Raw genomic sequence first — 17,066 nt, forward strand, 5'->3', positions numbered from 1 at the left:
GAAAAAGTCACTGATAGGAGTAATCTATAGGCCAACAAGTAGTAACTTATGGTGGGGCAGGCAATAAACAAAGAAATAACAGATGCATGTAGAAATGGTACAGCAGTTATCATGGGGGATTTTAATCTACATGTTGATTGGTTTAACCAGGTCGGTCAAGGCAGCCTTGAGGAGGAATTTATAGAATGTATCCGCGATAGTTTCCTAGAACAGTATGTAATGGAACCTACGAGGGAACAAACGGTCCTAGATCTGGTCCTGTGTAATGAGACAGGATTGATTCAGGATCTCATAGTTGGGGATCCTCTCGGAAGGAGCGATCACAATATGGTGGAATTTAAAATACAGATGGAGGGTGAGAAGGTAAAATCAAGCACTAGTGTTTTGTGCTTAAACAAAGGAGATTACAATGGGATGAGAGAAGAACTAGCTAAGGTAGACTGGGAGCAAAGACTTTATAGTGAAACAGTTGAGGAACAGTGGAGAACCTTCCAAGTGATTTTTCACAGTGCTCAGCAAAGGTTTATACCAACAAAAAGGAAGGACGGTAAAAAGAGGGAAAATCGACCGTGGATATCTAAGGAAATAAGGGAGAGTATCAAATTGAAGGAAAAAACATACAAAGTAGCAAAGATCAGTGGGAGACTAGAGGACTGGGAAATCTTTAGGGGGCAACAGAAAGCTACTAAAAAAGCTATAAATAAGAGTAAGATAGATTATGAGAGTCAACTTGCTCAGAATATAAAAACAGATAGTAGAAGTTTCTACAAATACATAAAACAAAAAAGAGTGGCTAAGGTAAATATTGGTCCTTTAGGGGATGAGAAGGGAGATTTAATAATGGGAGATGAGGAAATGGCTGAGGAACTGAACAGGTTTTTTTGATCGGTCTTCACAGTGGAAGACACAAATAACATGCCAGTGACTGATGGAAATGAGACTATGACAGGTGAGGACCTTGAGAGGATTGTTATCACCAAGGCGGTAGTGATGGGCAAGCTAATGGGGCTAAAGGTAGACAAGTCTCCTGGACCTGATGAAATGCATCCCAGAGTGCTAAAAGAGATGGCTAGGGAAATTACAAATGCACTAGTGATAATTTACCAAAATTCACTAGACTCTGGGGTAGTCCTGGCGGATTGGAAATTAGCAAATGTGACACCACTGTTTAAAAAAGGAGGTAGGCAGAAAGCGGGTAATTATAGGCCAGTGAGCTTAACTTCGGTAGTAGGAAAGATGCTGGAATCAATCATCAAGGAAGAAATAGCGAGGCATCTGGATGGAAATTGTCCCATTGGGCAGACGCAGCATGGGTTCATAAAGGGCAGGTCTTGCCTAACTAATTTAGTGGAATTCTTTGAGGACATTAACAGTGCGGTAGATAACGGGGAGCCAATGGATGTGGTATATCTGGATTTCCAGAAAGCCTTTGACAAGGTTCCACACAAAAGGTTGTTGCATAAGATAAAGATGCATAGCATTAAGGGGAAAGTAGTAGCATGGATAGAGGATTGGTTAATTAATAGAAAGCAAAGAGTGGGGATTAATGGGTGTTTCTCTGGTTGGCAATCAGTAGCTAGTGGTGTCCCTCAGGGATCAGTGTTGGGCCCACAACTGTTCACAATTTACATAGATGATTTGGAGTTGGGGACCAAGGGCAATGTTTCCAAGGTTGCAGACGACACTAAGATGAGTGGTAAAGCAAAAAGTGCAGAGGATACAGGAAGTCTGCAGAGGGATTTGGATAGGCTAAGTGAATGGGCTAGGGTCTGGCAGATGGAATACAATGTTGACAAATGTGAGGTTATCCATTTTGGTAGGAATAACAGTAAAAGGGATTATTATTTAAATGATAAAGTATTAAAACATGCTGCTGTGCAGAGAGACCTGGGTGTGCTAGTGCATGAGTCGCAAAAAGTTGGTTTACAGGTGCAACAGGTGATTAAGAAGGCAAATGGAATTTTGTCCTTCATTGCTAGAGGGATGGAGTTTAAGACTAGGGAGGCTCTGCTGTTATTGTATAAGGTGTTAGTGAGGCCACACCTGGGGTATTGTGTTCAGTTTTGGTCTCCTTACTTGAGAAAGGACGTACTGGCACTGGAGGGTGTGCAGAGGAGATTCACTAGGTTAATCCCAGAGCTGAAGGGGTTGGATTACGAGGAGAGGTTGGGTAGACTGGGACTGTACTCATTGGAATTTAGAAGGATGAGGGTGGACCTTATAGAAACATATAAGATTATGAAGGGAATAGATAGGATAGATGCGGGCAGGTTGTTTCCACTGGCGGGTGAAAGCAGAACTAGGGGGCATAGCCTCAAAATAAGGGGAAGTAGATTTAGGACTGAGTTTAGGAGGAACTTCTTCACCCAAAGGGTTGTGAATCTATGGAATTCCTTGCCCAGTGAAGCAGTAGAGGCTCCTTCATTAAATGTTTTTAAGATAAAGATAGATAGTTTTTTGAAGAATAAAGGGATTAAGGGTTATGGTGTTCGGGCCGGAAAGTGGAGCTGAGTCCACAAAAGATCAGCCATGATCTCATTGAATGGTGGAGCAGTCTCGAAGGGCCAGGTGGCCTACTCCTCCTAGTTCTTATGTGCGAAAATACGCAACTGTTTGACTGGCCCATTCAGCCCCCTGACATTCCATGTGACCAGCCTGGTCGGAGGGTGTCCCTTTTACCCCCCCCCCCCACGCCGATCAACCATACCCCTTCTTAGGCAAGCCCTCACCCGTGCCACACAACCCTTCAGGCCCACCCCCAGATGCCCATTGTCCCCACTCCTTCCCATTATAGTACCACATTAACCACACCTTTGTCAGCAGCTCACCCTCCCCTTCCTCGAAACAAAACAACAACCTCATCCCCCTCTGCTACACTAACCACCTGATCACCCCCCCACTGCGCTCCATTGAACTAGCCCGCCCAGCTAGCCTGGCAGCCCCCGCCCAAGGCGCCGCAACCTCCTACCCCCCACTGATTCCTTTCCTCTCCGCTCACACATCTCGCAACCAACATTGCAAAAATAGAAAACCAAGAGAAGCAAAAAAAAAAACAGTAGTCTAAAAGGTGCACTCACTTCCTCATCGCCTCGAAACACCTCGGAGGACAAGAGTTCCCCAACCGAACAGAAAATACAAGAATTACCAAAGAACAAGAAAGAAAAAGAAAACCACATTCCTCTCCACACCCCTCCTCTACCTGTTCAATGTCCTCCTTCACCTTCCAGTTCGTTGTCCTCAAAGATTCCATCGCCTCCTTTGGTGTTCCAAAATAATGCTCTTTATTATTAAAGGTCACCCAGAGGTGGGCCGGGTATAGCATTCCGAACACCACTCCCCTTTTTAAAGAAGGCAGCCTTCACCCCGTTAAACCCGGCCCTCCTCTTCGTCTCTGGGCCCAGGTCCTGATATACTCCCAGCTCACTCCCATCCCAGATGCATCATCTCATCTGCCTCGCCCATCTCCGGATCTTTTCCTTATCTAGGAACCGGTGAAGACGCACCACCATTGCCCTTGGCGGCTCGTTCGCCTGCAGCCTCCTCATTAGTACCCTGTGCGCTCGGGCCACCTCCACGGGCCGGCCAAAAGCCCCCTCTCCCATCAGCATTCCTTGCCACATACATGGCAGCGTCTGCTTCCTCAATCCCTTCAGGCATCTCTACAATTCTCAACTTCTGCCCCCAAGAGCGGTTTTCAAGATCCTCTATCTTCTCCTGTAGCCGCTTCTGGGTATCTCGCAATACTCCCATTCGGCCGCCAATAAAGCCAACTGCTCCTCGTGCTCCTCCACCTTCTCATCTACTTTCCGAATAGCTTGGCCCTGGGACTCCAGTCTCTGCCATTTGCAGTTTTATATACATTGCAATTCGTGTTTGTTACTGTGCAGTACATAAGATTTTCTTGTGCCTGTTTACAGTTTGTCTCCATCTGACTTGGTGCGCTATCGCCGCCCCTCACCCTTCCTGCTTGCTCGGGGGTGTGCCCCCCTCTGCTTCGGTTTGCCTCCTTCCCCCTTCTTTCCTGTGAGCTTTCGCCATGTCCGCCATGTGTGGGAGAACCTGCCCCCCCCGTGTTGCTCTTTTTATTCCCCTCAGATTCCCTCCTCTCTTCCTCCCCCTGGGTTGTGTGTTCATTTCTCTTTTAGTTTTTGAATTTTCCTCTCTGCTAATTATTGTTGGTCTCGAACGGATCTTGAAACAGGCTGACAAATTGCCCCCATATTTTAAGGAAGCCTTCTTCCGACCTATCGGATGGTGTATCTGAAGACAATGTTGCCGTTCTGATTAGTACGTTCGGGGATGACACCAAGGTTGGTGGAGTGGCAGATAGTGTTGAGGATTGTCAGAGGATACAGCAGGATATAGATAGGTTGGAGACTTGGGCAGAGAAATGGCAAATGGAGGTTAATCCGGACAAATGTGAGGTAATAAATTTTGATAGGTCTAACATGGGAAATATACCGTAAATGATAAAGCTCATAGGAATATAGAAAGTCTGAGAGATTTGGCCGTGCATATCCACAGATCTTTGAAGGTAGCAACACAAGTGGACAAGGTAGTCAAGAAAGCATACGGAATGATTGCCTTCATTGGATGGGGCATTGAGTATAAAAACTGGCAAGTCATGCTAAAGTTGTATAGAACGTTGGTAAAGCCGCATTTGGAACATTGCGCACAATTCTGGTCATCATACTACCAGAAGGATGATGTGGAGATGCCGGCGTTGGACTGGGGTGAGCACAGTAAGAAGTCTTACAACATCAGGTTAAAGTCCAACAGGTTTGTTTCGATGTCACTAGCTTTCGGAGCGCTGCTCCTTCCTCAGGTGAATGAAGAGGTATGTTCCAGAAACACATATATAGAAAATTCAAAGATGCCAAACAATGCTTGGAATGCGACCATTAGCAGGTGATTAAATCTTTACAGATCCAGAGATGGGGTGACCCCAGGTTAAAGAGGTGTGAATTGCACCAAGCCAGGACAGTTGGTAGGATTTCGCAGGCCAGATGGTGGGGGATGAATGTAATGTGACATGAATCCCAGGTCCCGGTTGAGGCCGCACTCATGTGTGCGGAACTTGGCTATAAGTTTCTGCTCCGCGATTCTGCGTTGTCGCGCGTCCTGAAGGCCGCCTTGGAGAACGCTTACCCGGAGATCAGAGGCTGAATGCCCTTGACTGCTGAAGTGTTCCCCGACTGGAACGGAACATTCCTGCCTGGTGATTGTTGCGCGATGTCCGTTCTTTCGTTGTCGCAGCGTCTGCATGGTCTCGCCAATGTACCACGCTTCAGGACATCCTTTCCTGCAGCGTATGAGGTAAACAACGTTGGCCGCGTCGCATGAGTATGTACCGCGAGTATCACCTGCTAATGGTCGCATTCCAAGCATTTTTTGGCATCTTTGAATTTGTCTATATATGTGTTTCTGGAACATACCTCTTCATTCACCTGAGGAAGGAGCGCTCCAAAAGCTAGTGACATCGAAACAAACCTGTTGGACTTTTACCTGGTGTTGTAAGACTTCTTACTGTACCAGAAGGATGTGGTAGCTTTAGAGAGGGTGCAGAGGAGGTTTACAGGATGTTGCCTGGTGTGGAGGGTGTTAGCTATGTGGAGAGGCTGAATAGACTCAGACTGTTTTCATTAGAAAGACGGAGGTTGAGAGATGACCTGATAGAGCTCTACACAATTATGAGGGGATGGATAGAGTGGATGGGCAGGCACTCTTTCCCAGGGTGGAGGGTTCAGTCACCAGGGGGCATAGGTTTAAGGTCTGTGGGGCAAAGTTTAGAGGAGATGTGCGAGGCAGGTTATTTACGCAGAGGGTGGTGAGTGCCTGGAACGTGTTGCCAGGGGAGGTTGTGGAAGCAGATACATTAACAGCGTTCAGAAGACATCTTGACAAACACATGGAGCAATACGACACAAGGAAGTGCTGAGCGTTTTGGGAAAGATTGGTATCATGACCGGTACAGGCTTGGAGGGCCGCAGGGCCTGTTCCTGTGCTGTATTGCTCTTTGTTCTTTTTTTGTTCTCCAGGTGGAGAAATTCCAACAGGTCTGCCAGTCAGTCTGCAGCTGTGGGTAGTTCTGCTGATCGCCAGCCGAGCAGGATTCTCTGGCGTGCGATCAGGGAAGCGAAAGCTAAGGCGTCGGCCCTCTTCCCCATGTGTAGCTCCGGCTGCTCTGATACCCCGAAGATTGCCACTTTTGAGCATGGCTCCACCCTCACCCCCACAACCTTGGATATCGCCTCGGAGAAGGCTGTCCAAAACCCAGCAAGCTTGGGGCAGGCCCAAAACATGCGGGTATGATTAGCTGGGCCTCTCTGGCACCGTTCACATTTGTCCTCCACCTCCAGGAAGGACCTGTTCATTTGGGTTCTGGTTAGGTGTGCTGTGTGTACCACTTTGAACTGCGTGAGGCTGAGCCTTGCGCAGGAGGAGGTGGAGTTTGCCCTGCGCAGTGCTTCGCTCCAGAGACCCCAAACAACTATTGTCCCCATTTCCGTCTGGTCTCGTCTAGTGGCATTCGGCCTCTGTCCAGTAGCTGTCCATATATTTTCCCACAGAGTCCTCCTTCTTTACTGTCCGTATTCATCAGGTCCTCTAATAGTGTGGTCTCCAGGGCCCTGGGGTATCCTACTGTCTCTTTGCGGAAGAAGTGTATTATTTGTAAGTGCCTTATTTCTTGTCCTGGCGTTACTTCCCATTTGTCAGTTTGTTCAATGTCACCAGTCTGTTTCCTCTGTAGAAGTCTCTAACTGTCAGCGTCCCCCATCCTGTCTCCATTTTTTAAAGGTGGTGTCCAGCATGGCTGGTGGGAACCTGTGGTTTCCGCAGATGGGGCCATGGGGGACATCTTGGTCAGTCCGAAATGTTGCCCCAATTGGCTCCACATTTTCAGTGTGGCAACTACCACTGGGCTGGTTGTGTATTTTGTTGGGGAGGACGGGAGTGCTGCCATGGCTAGGGCCCGGAGGGTCGTCCCCCTGCAGCAGGCCTCTTCCATTCGCACCCACTCAGTGTTGGGTTTGTTACCATCCCTTCACTCTTTCCGCTGTTGGTGCCCAGCGGTAGTACTGCAGGTTTGGTAGTGCCAGGCCAACCTTAATTTTCCTCCTTTGCACTCTTGGTTTGGATACTCTTGGATTTTTACCCCCACCCGCACAAAGCCATGATTAAGCTGTCTACGTTTTTGGAAGAAGGCCTTGGGGGATGAAGATCGGTATGGCTCTAAACAGGAAGAGGAACCTCGGCAGCACATTCATTTTGATCGTTTGCACTCTCCCTGCCAGGTCCTTTTTGACTTCCTCCACAAGGCTTCTCGCGTTCCATTTCTGGATCTGTGACCAGTCTCTGGCTATTTGGATCCCAGTTATCGGTATTTACTTTGGGATATTTTAAAAGAGAGCCCCTCCAGCTATGTCCCTCCCCCATTTAATTTCACCAGGAATGCCTCGCTCTTGCCCAGGTTGAGCTTGTGACCCGAGAAGGTTCCAAACACTTTCAGGATTGGCACAATTGCTTTCAGTCCTTCCTATGGTTTTGAGATGTATAGGAGCAGATCATCCGCATAGATGCCCTTCCAACTTTTCGCATCCCGCAGAGCTATCACCAGGGTTTTGATTGTTAGAGCAAGCAGGAGCGGGGACAGTGGACATTCCTGCCCTGTGCTTCTGTGCAGCTGGAAGTATTCAGAGCTGGTGGTATTGGTTTGAATGCCCACCTTGGGGGCGTTGTACAGGAGTTTCACCCAGGTGGTGAATCCTGCTCTTCGCCCAAACCGTTCCAGTACCTCGAGGAGGTACTTCCATTTGACACCGTCGAAGGCCTTTTCTGCGTCCAGGGAGACGATAACCTCTGGTTCTCTTCCCGAGGGTGGGGATCATTATTATATTCATCATCCGCCTGATGTTCGCAGTGAGTTGTCTACCCTTGACAAAGCTCATATCTGGTCCTCTGCGACCACCTCTGGTACGCAGCCCTCCAGCCTTTTAGCCAGGACCGTTGCGAGTATTTCATTCCGTTGGTTCTTTGTCTTTTTGGGGTATCAATGAAATCGTGGTCTGCACATGTGTAGGAGGCAAGGTGTCCCTTGCGAGCGAATCGGTGAACATATCTCTTGTATGTGGGGCCAAGGCTGGTACAAATGTTTCATAGAAGTCCGCCGGGCACCCCTCGGGTCCCAGTGCCTTCCTCGCCTGCATGGAGCTGATGCTCTCCATGACTTTTCCCAGATCTATTGGTGCTTCCACCTATCCTCCCCCATAACTGGCAAATCCAGTCCGTTGAGGAACTGTTTCATCCCGGCGTCCCTGATGGGGGGCTCAGAGGTGGGTACAGCCCTCGGTAGAATGTCTCAAATGCTCTTTTGGTTCCGTTGCCAGTCTGCCTCTGCCATCCTTTACCTGCGCTATTTCCCTCGTGGCTGCCTGCTTTCTCAGCTGGTGAGCCAGTAGATGGCCAGCCTTTACCCAATGTTCGTAGAAGGTCCCTGTGTCTGGTGGAGTTGGTGCACTGCTTTCCTGGTGGATAGTAGGTTAAAGTCCGTTTGTAGCTTTTTCCTCTCCACCAGTAGCTCTACGGTCGGTGCCTCGGAGTACTTTCTGTAGACCTTCAAGACGGAGTCGATCAGCTGTTGCCTGGCCACCCTCTCTTCTCTGTCTCCATGTGCCTTGTAGGCTATAATTTCCCTCTGATCACAGCATTTAGTGCCTCCCAGATCGTGGAAGGTGAGACTTCACCCTTCCGGTTGTTACTCATGTAGTCGCCTATGGCCTGTGATGTTTTCTGGCAGAAGGCCTTGTCGGCCAGGAGGTCCATATCCAGCCTCCATGTGGGGCGCTGGGCACGGTCCGTCTCCAACCTCACATCCACATAGTGTGGAGCGTGGTCGGAGATGACAATCGCAGAGTATTCCGCTCCTACTATTCAAAGCTTTGACAAAGAGTCTTTGGACTCGAAACGTTAGCTCTTTTCTCTCCCTACAGATGCTCCCTACAGATGCTGCCAGACCTGCTGAGATTTTCCAGCATTTTCCTTTTGGTTTCAGATTCCAGCATCCGCAATAATTTGCTATTAACCTAAAAATATTTTGTTTTCTAGGTTTGTGGAGCTTTGACCTTACTGTAACGCAGATTATGCAAGAAATGGTTTCTGAATCAAAAAGAGGAATTGTAAATGGTGTTCAGAGCTCCATGAATAGCATCATGGACCTTCTCCGCTTTGTCCTGGTCATCATCATGCCGGCACCAGAACATTTTGGTGTTCTTATTATCCTTTCAGTAGTATTTGTTTCAGCAGGTGGGTTGCTTTTCTTTTGTTTTGCAAGAAAGGCTTTGGGAAAAGAGCTGTTGAAGTGTGTTTGTATGAAGGAAAAAGACTCTGAGAATAACAAAGATGCAAATGTTGTAGCAGAATCTTTCCTTTGATGGTCTGTCATGGATATTTGTGTCTGTTCAGGACGGTTTATTGCTGCCTTTGAAGAGTGTTTTGTTGGATTGACAATGCAATGCACATCCTACCAAGAGATAATTGGAGAATGGAGATTTTACTGAAGTCTCCCATGATATGATTTCCATTTTCTTTTTACCTTGATCTTTTAAATACTTACAAAGTCGGTCTTTTACCTCATTCACAACATCTTCAAGCTGGAATTTTTTTTCTGTCGTATAAGCTATAACCACAGCTTCATACAAGCAAGAGGCAGGAGTAGGCCAACCGTCACCTCAAGCCTGCTGCACCATTCAATAAGATCATGGCTGATCTGATAGTAACTTCAAATCAGTATCCTGCCTACCCCCTCTCCCCCCCCCACACACACATAACCCAACACCCCCTTGCTTACCAAGAATCTATCCACCTCTTTCTTAAAAATATTGAAGACTCTGCTTCCACCGCCTTTTCAGGAAAAGAGTTCCAAGGACTCGAGGGCCCTCTATGAGAGAGAATTTCGTCTCACTCCGGTTTTAAGTGGGTGGCCCCTTATTTTTAAACAGTGAGCCCTAGTTCTAGATTATCCCACAAAAGGTAATACCCTCTCCAAATTTACCCTATCAGGACCCCGACAAAGGGTCATCTGGACTCGAAATATTAGCTCTTTTCTCACCCTCCAGATGCTGCCAGACCTGCTGAGAGTTTCCAGCATTTTCTCTTTTGGTTTCAGATTCCAGCATCTGCAGTAATTTGCTTTTATTAGGACCCCTAAGGATCTTGTATATTTCAATCAAGCTGCCCCATACTCTTCTAAACTCTGGCAGATACAAGCTACCCTTGAACTGAGTAGCTTGCTGGTCCATTTCACAGGGCACTTAAGAGTCAACCGCAATGCTTTGGTCATGGTGTCACATGTAGGCTAGACCAGGTAAGGGTGACAGATTTTCTCCCTGAAAGGATTTAGTGAACCAGATGAGTTTTTACAACCATCGACGATAGTTTCATGGTCATCGTTTGACTTTTGATTCCAGAATTTTTATTGAATGCAATGCTGTGGTTGAATTGAAACACGGGTCCCCAGAGCATTATCCTGGTCTCTGAATTACTAGTGCAGTAATATTACCACCACCTCCCCGATCATCTGCCATTTCCTTTTAAAATTCTCCAGACTAACTTTCTATAGGACTAGTGCTCACTTTGTTAACTTGTTTCTTTTAAAAATATTATTGAAGCCCCTACTATCTTTTTATATTTCTGGCCAGCTTTCGCTCGTACTGTCATTTTCCCCTCCTTGTTAATCTTTTAGTCATCCATGCTGTCCCTTACACTCTGCCCAATCTTCTCACCTTCCACCTGACTTTGCACAATTATATGTTTTTGCTTTAAGTTTGATACCATCTTTAACCTTTCTAGTTAACCACAGATGGTGCATCCGCCGCTTGGACATTTTCTTACTCGTTGGAATGTATCTATCCTGTGTATTCTGAAATATCCCCTCAAATGTTTGCCACTGCATCTTCATTTACCAGTCCCTTAACCTAATTTGCCAATTCATATTAGCAATCTCATTGCACTTAATTAAGTTTAAAAACGTAATCTTGGACCCACTTCTCTCTCCCTAAAACTGACTGTAAAATTTGATCATATTATGGTCGCTGCTACCAAGGGGCACCTTCACTGTGAGATCATTCATTAATCCCATTTTATCGTACAATGCCAGGTCTAGTATAGCCTGCTCTTTGATTGGCTCCGAAACATGCTGTTCAAAGAAACTCTCCCAAAATCATTCTATAAACTCCTCAGGTGGGGTTCTCCGCCGGTGTGATTCTCCGTTTTTCTGACACCCGGGGGGTTTCCCGACGGCATGGGGCTGCCCCACAATGGGAAACCCCATTGACCAGCCGGCGTAACGGAGAATCCCGCTGGCGGGTCAGGGCCGAAATGTGGCACGGCGGGGCGGAGAATCCCGCCTCTCATCTTGGCTACCTTTGTCAATCTGACATTTCCTGTCAAGATGTTGATTAAAATCTCCCATGATTATTGCCATGACTTTCTGACAAGCTCCCATTAGTTCTTCGTTTATACCTCACTCTTTTGTGATTACTATTATGGATGCTGTACATGCTCCACCAAGTTAGAATTTTTTTTGAATTTAAAGTGCCCAATTATTTTTTTTTCCAATTCATAGGCAATTTAGCCTGGCCAATTCACCTACCTTGCACATCTTTAGGTTGTTGGGGTAAGACCCAAGAAGACGCGGGGAGAATGTGCAAACTCCACATGGACAGTGACCCATGGCCGGGATCGAATTCGGGTCCTCAGCGCCGTGACACAGCAGTGCTAACCACTGCATCACTGTGCTGCCCTTACAAGTTGGAATATTGTGAGCAGTTTTGGGCCTCGTATCTAAGAAGGATGTGCTGGCCTTGGAGAGGGTCCAGCGGAGGTTCACAAGAATGATCCCCAAATGAAGGGTTGTCATATGAGGAGCGGTTGAGTACTCTGGGTCTGTACTCTATGGAGTTTAGAAGGATGAAGGGAGATCTTATTGAAACATACAGAAAACTGAGAGGCTGAGATAGAGTGGATGTGGAGAAAATGGTTCCACTAGTGGGAGAAACTAGAACCCCAGGGCACAGCCTCAGACTGAAGGGATGAACACTTAAGACTGAGATGAGGAGGAATTTCTTCAGCCAGAGGGTGGTGAATCTGTGGAACTCTTTGCCGCAGAAGGCTGTGGAGGCCAAATCACTGAGTGTCTTTAAGACAGATATAGATAGGTTCTTGATTAATACGGGGATCAGGGGTTACGGGGCGAAAGCAGGAGAATTGGGATGAGAAACATATCAGCCATGATTGAATGGCGGAGCAGACTTGATGGCCTGAATGGCCTAATTGAGCTCTTATATCTTATGGTCTAAGTGGCTTCTGCCTTTACAATTTCTCATCTCTACCCAAAACATTTCCAAATCTTTAAGTCGTCCCTGTCTATTGTGCTCATACCATCAGTAACCAACGGAGCCACTCCTCCACTTTTTCCTCGCTTCCTGTCCCTCCTAAATATCCTGTACTTTAATATTCTGGTCCTAATCCATGTCAAACTGCAGCATGTCTCTGTAATGCCTATCAAATCATACATCTGTGGAGAGAGAGAAGGGAGCTAATATTTTGAGTTGGGATAACTGTTTGCCAAAGCTGCTTTGACAAAGAGTCATCCAGACCCGAAATGTTAGCTCCCTTGTCTCTCCAAAGATGCTGTCAGACCTGCTGAAATTGTCTGGTATTTTCTGTTTTTGTTTCAGACTCCAGCATCTGCAGTGATTTGGTTTTATCAACTCCTACTTATTTATTTCTATTTGCACTCTCAGTTCACCTGTTTTGATTTGAATGCTTTGTGCATTCAGATACAGAGCCTTTAGTTTTATCCTTTTATTCTTTTTACAATCTCCATTCTCATCTGTTGATTTACTGTTAGATTTGTACTCTCCCTTCCGGTCAGGTCACTTTTTTGTTCCCCATTATAACTTTCTCTTTTGCCTTGTCTCCATTCTTTGATTTACAGCGTCTTCCCAAATTTGATCCTTTGCCCCCACTACTTAGTTTAAAACCCTCTCTGCTTCCCTAGATATGTGGCTCGCAAAAATACTGGTCCCAGCACAGTTCAACTTGATTTGCTCAAGTATATTTACAAAGTTAGCCCCCGAGAACTTTATCCCCACCTTTTGCAATCTTGCTGTTGATAGTGCCTGTGAAAATCACATCAGGCAAAGCAGCTTTTCCTTACTGAAATTGATGAAGAACTATTCATGGCCAACTATCTCACCAGAGCATCTAAATGGCTTGGCAGAGTTCTCCAGTGAATTTCAGATTTCTTAGCAGCTTAGCTACTGAAATATTGTACAAATGTAGCTACAGCTAAAGGAGAAAAAGCGATGTTCTGAGTTGTCATATGGCTTAAATACTGAAATTATGTCAATTTTTAAGACCTTTTATAATCAATTGATATAATTTACTCCTATTATCCATCTCTTAAGACTTGCGTGAATTATTGTTACTGTATCTATTTCACACATTCCTTTTCACAATCCTAATTGGATGTGTGGATTTGACAGTAGATTAAATCAGTAGCTTTTAATATCGTCGGTTTGATAAAATATAGGGGCCTGAAATTCAATCTTTGTGGTGGGGTCCCACAAACACTGATCTGCTTGAGAAAAGCCATTCCACTGGTATTCTGATATATGAAACTGCAAGCTGTAAAACTACATTTTCTGGGCTATCTTTCCAACTGAATCAATGTTAATTAATGATTGGTTAAAATCTTCTTTTAATTTATGACTGGTCAGATTGTCTTCGATCATTTTCACTAGCAGCTGAACGTATTTAAGGTTAAACATTACCTAAATTAGAAGGTGTGTTTCTAATTTTGGAGTGGAAATGTTTTAAAGACCAGCAATGAACAATAAAAAAGTTGAAACTCACAGAAAATGGCAGAAGCCAGGATTTTACTAGCCAGGGCTGGTAAAATGGCAGTGGAAGGTACGGGGATGAAAGTCTAATGCCTCCCTGCAGCTATGGGATATGTTGAAAAGACAGGAACCACAATGGTTAAGCCAGCCACTGACGGGAGCAGTGACCAATAAAGGTAATTAATAGCCAATTATGGTCCTGCCAGCATCAGAACTGAGCCCCATTGTGTGGGGAGACTGTTAGGTGCATTGATGTGACTTCCTGGCGGATCTTCCTTGAACCCCCCTGGCATCAGCGGTTGCCCCGGTGACTTTGAGAATACCTCTAGAGGGTTCACCCCTTTGATAATCGGAGCGTACCTGCATGGCACCAGCACATTTCAAAAGAATTCTTACTGTCTTTCAAAGGCACTTCAAAATAGAAGCATCCTCTATTCCCTGCAACCTCAGCACTGGCCACCTCTATCAGTGAGAGTGCTGAGTGCAGAGCTCCAGCACCCAGGCCCAACAGATCACCTGAAATGGACAGCAGCCTCGACGGCTGCCTTTCAATTGGCTGCTGGTGGTAACGTCCTCTCCACAGTTCAACCGTTTACCTGTGTGGGTTTAGAATTCACGTAATGCCTGTAAAATTACAGAATAAGCCAGCTAAAGTATTGAACTTTTGAACACTCCAACTGATCTCAACTGTTCTGAGCAAAAATCAAAATTAGATAAGAAATATTTTAGTATTATTTTGAATTTAGTCAGGTATATTTTGTAATCATGGAAATTATGTTTTTGCCGTTAAATTGTTGGGTTAATCGCAACTAATGCTGTAATATTGCAATAATTCAATACATGAATTAATTTTTATTCTTGGGATGATTTTCATTCTTATCTTATAAACCAAAATAATGACTGAGGTGTTATACAATGTTCCAAGGTCACGAAACTATGTTCATGTGATTTGAAGCTATCTGTGTAATTATGTTTGTAATTCTGTCTGATGTTTACCACAGGTACCAAATAAAGTAATTGCTATTAAGACGTTCAATGTTATCGAGTTCTTGCAACCTTTCACATGTTAAATATTTGCAGTGCTGCATTATAATCATGGATACTACTGGCTGTGTAGTTTCTATAAATGAGTGAGTGTTCGTAAGATGAGTTCAGAGTCAAATTATATTACACATAACTGGTAAGAGGTGCCATACATTACAATCTAATTCTTCCTACAATACTTTCATCAATCATGATGCTCTTATTAGCACAACAGCCAGAAGCTTTGAACTCCTGCGCTAATCTGGCATTTAGATAAAGTATTAAATTAGGATTAAGAGGACCTCCTTCAAGTACTATCACCAAGGAAAAGTGTAGTAGTAGAAATACACACCACAGTGTTGATGTTAAAAAGATTGTTTAGAATCATAGCAAAATTGAACACGTACGACATAGAAGGCTGTTTTGCTCCATCATATTTGTGCCAGCCGAAAGAGTTATCCAACATAATTCTACTTTCCAGCCCTTGGTTCATGGCCTGCAAGTGCATCTGTAAGTACAATGAGAGTTTCTGTCTCTACCACCCTTTTAGGCAGTTCATTCCAGATCAAATCACTCTCTGGATGAGAAATTATTTCTCCTTAATTTCCCTTTAATTCTTTTACCAATTACTTTAAATCTATGACCCTGGTTGTTGATCTCTCTGCTAGGAGAAATAGGCCCTTCCTAGTCACTCTATGTAGGTTCCTCATCATTTTATTCATCTCAATTAAATTTCCCCTCAGCCTCTTCTGGTCTAAACAAAACAACCCCAGCCTATCTAATCCTTCCTCATAGCTAAAATTCCCCAATTCTGGCAATGTCCTCATATAGAATTGTGCAGTGTAGGTTATCAGGGGCTGCCCCACCCACTCACATATCTGGTTGGCAGTTAAGTGTCAGTCACTTTAATCTACTTTGATTTAAAAGCAGGTGGGGGAGGGGAGTCAACTCAGACCAATTTAAAACGAGCAATGTGTAACTCACTCCCAGTGAGCCAGAGAAGACACAGCCAGAGTGAGACACAGCAAAGAGTGAGTTTGGGAATTTGAAGCTAGGTGGGAATTCAAATCTGGGTGGGGAGGAGGTGCTTTTTATCCCTGGTAAGTGACTGGTAAGTAGTCTTTCTTTTCATTGTCTAATTTATTTATTTTTTCATTAGTTTTTTGGAATTGTAGTTGTATAAGTTTACCTAAGGTTTAAGGCATGGCAGGAGATCCCAGACCCGTGTCATGCTCCTCGTGTGCGATGTGGGAGCTCAGGGACACAGTCACTGTCCCTGGCTACTTCACGTGCAAGAAGTGTGTCCAGTTGCAGCTCCTGTTAGACCGCTTGACGGCTCTGGAGCTGCAGATGGACTCACTTTGGAGCATCCGCGATGCTGAGGATGTCGTGGATAGCACGTTTAGCGAGTTGGTCACACCGCAGGTGAAAGTTACTGAGGGAGATAGAAAATGGGTGACCAAAAGACAGAGTAAGAGTAGGAAGGCAGTGCAGGTGTCCCTGCGGTCATCTCTGCAAAACAGATATACCACTTTGGATACTGTTGAGGGAGATGGCTCACCAGGGGAAGGCAGCAGCAGCCAGATTCATGGCACCGTGGCTGGCTCTGCTGCGCAGCTGGGCAGGAAGAAGAATGGCAGGGCTGTAGTGATAGGGGGCTCAATCGTAAGGGGAATAGACAGGCGGTTCTGCGGATGCAATCGAGACTCCAGGATGGTATGTTGCCTCCCTGGTGCAAGGGTCAAGGATGTCTCGGAGAGGCTGCAGGACATTCTGGGGAGGGAGGGGGGGGGGGGGGGCGGTGAACAGCCAGCTGTCATGGTGCACATAGGCAACAACGATATAGATAAAAAATGGGATGAGGTCCTACAAGCTGAATTCAGGGAGTTAGGAGTTAAACTAAAAAGTAGGACCTCAAAGGTAGTAATCTCAGGTTTGCTACCAGTGCCACGAGCTAGTCAGAGTTTGAATGTCAGGACAGATAGGATGAATGCGTGGCTCGAGAGATGGTGCACGAGGGAGGGATTCAAATTTCTGGGGCATTGGAACCGGTTCTGGGGGGTGGGGGACCAGTACAAACCGGACGGCCTGCACCTGGGTAGGACTGGAACCGATGTCCTAGGGGGGGTATTTGCTAGA

At 45.7% G+C, this 17,066-nt stretch overlaps 1 protein-coding gene across 9 annotated transcripts in view; it reads left to right on the plus strand.

The window, feature by feature from the left end:
* Positions 1 to 14,931, plus strand: part of LOC140391496 (ferroportin-like) — a 126,265-nt gene extending 111,334 nt beyond the window's left edge. For all 9 annotated transcript variants that reach the window (XM_072476028.1, XM_072476045.1, XM_072476037.1 and 6 more), the window contains one exon: positions 9,106 to 14,931. In XM_072476028.1, coding sequence (XP_072332129.1) covers positions 9,106 to 9,431 — 326 coding nt within the window. In that variant the 3' untranslated portion in view covers positions 9,432 to 14,931. The remainder of the gene's footprint in view (positions 1 to 9,105) is intronic.
* The last annotated feature ends 2,135 nt before the right edge of the window (positions 14,932 to 17,066 follow it).

Source organism: Scyliorhinus torazame, chromosome 2 (assembly GCF_047496885.1).
Source record: "Scyliorhinus torazame isolate Kashiwa2021f chromosome 2, sScyTor2.1, whole genome shotgun sequence".
In the NCBI taxonomy this organism is placed as follows: Eukaryota; Metazoa; Chordata; class Chondrichthyes; order Carcharhiniformes; family Scyliorhinidae; genus Scyliorhinus; species Scyliorhinus torazame.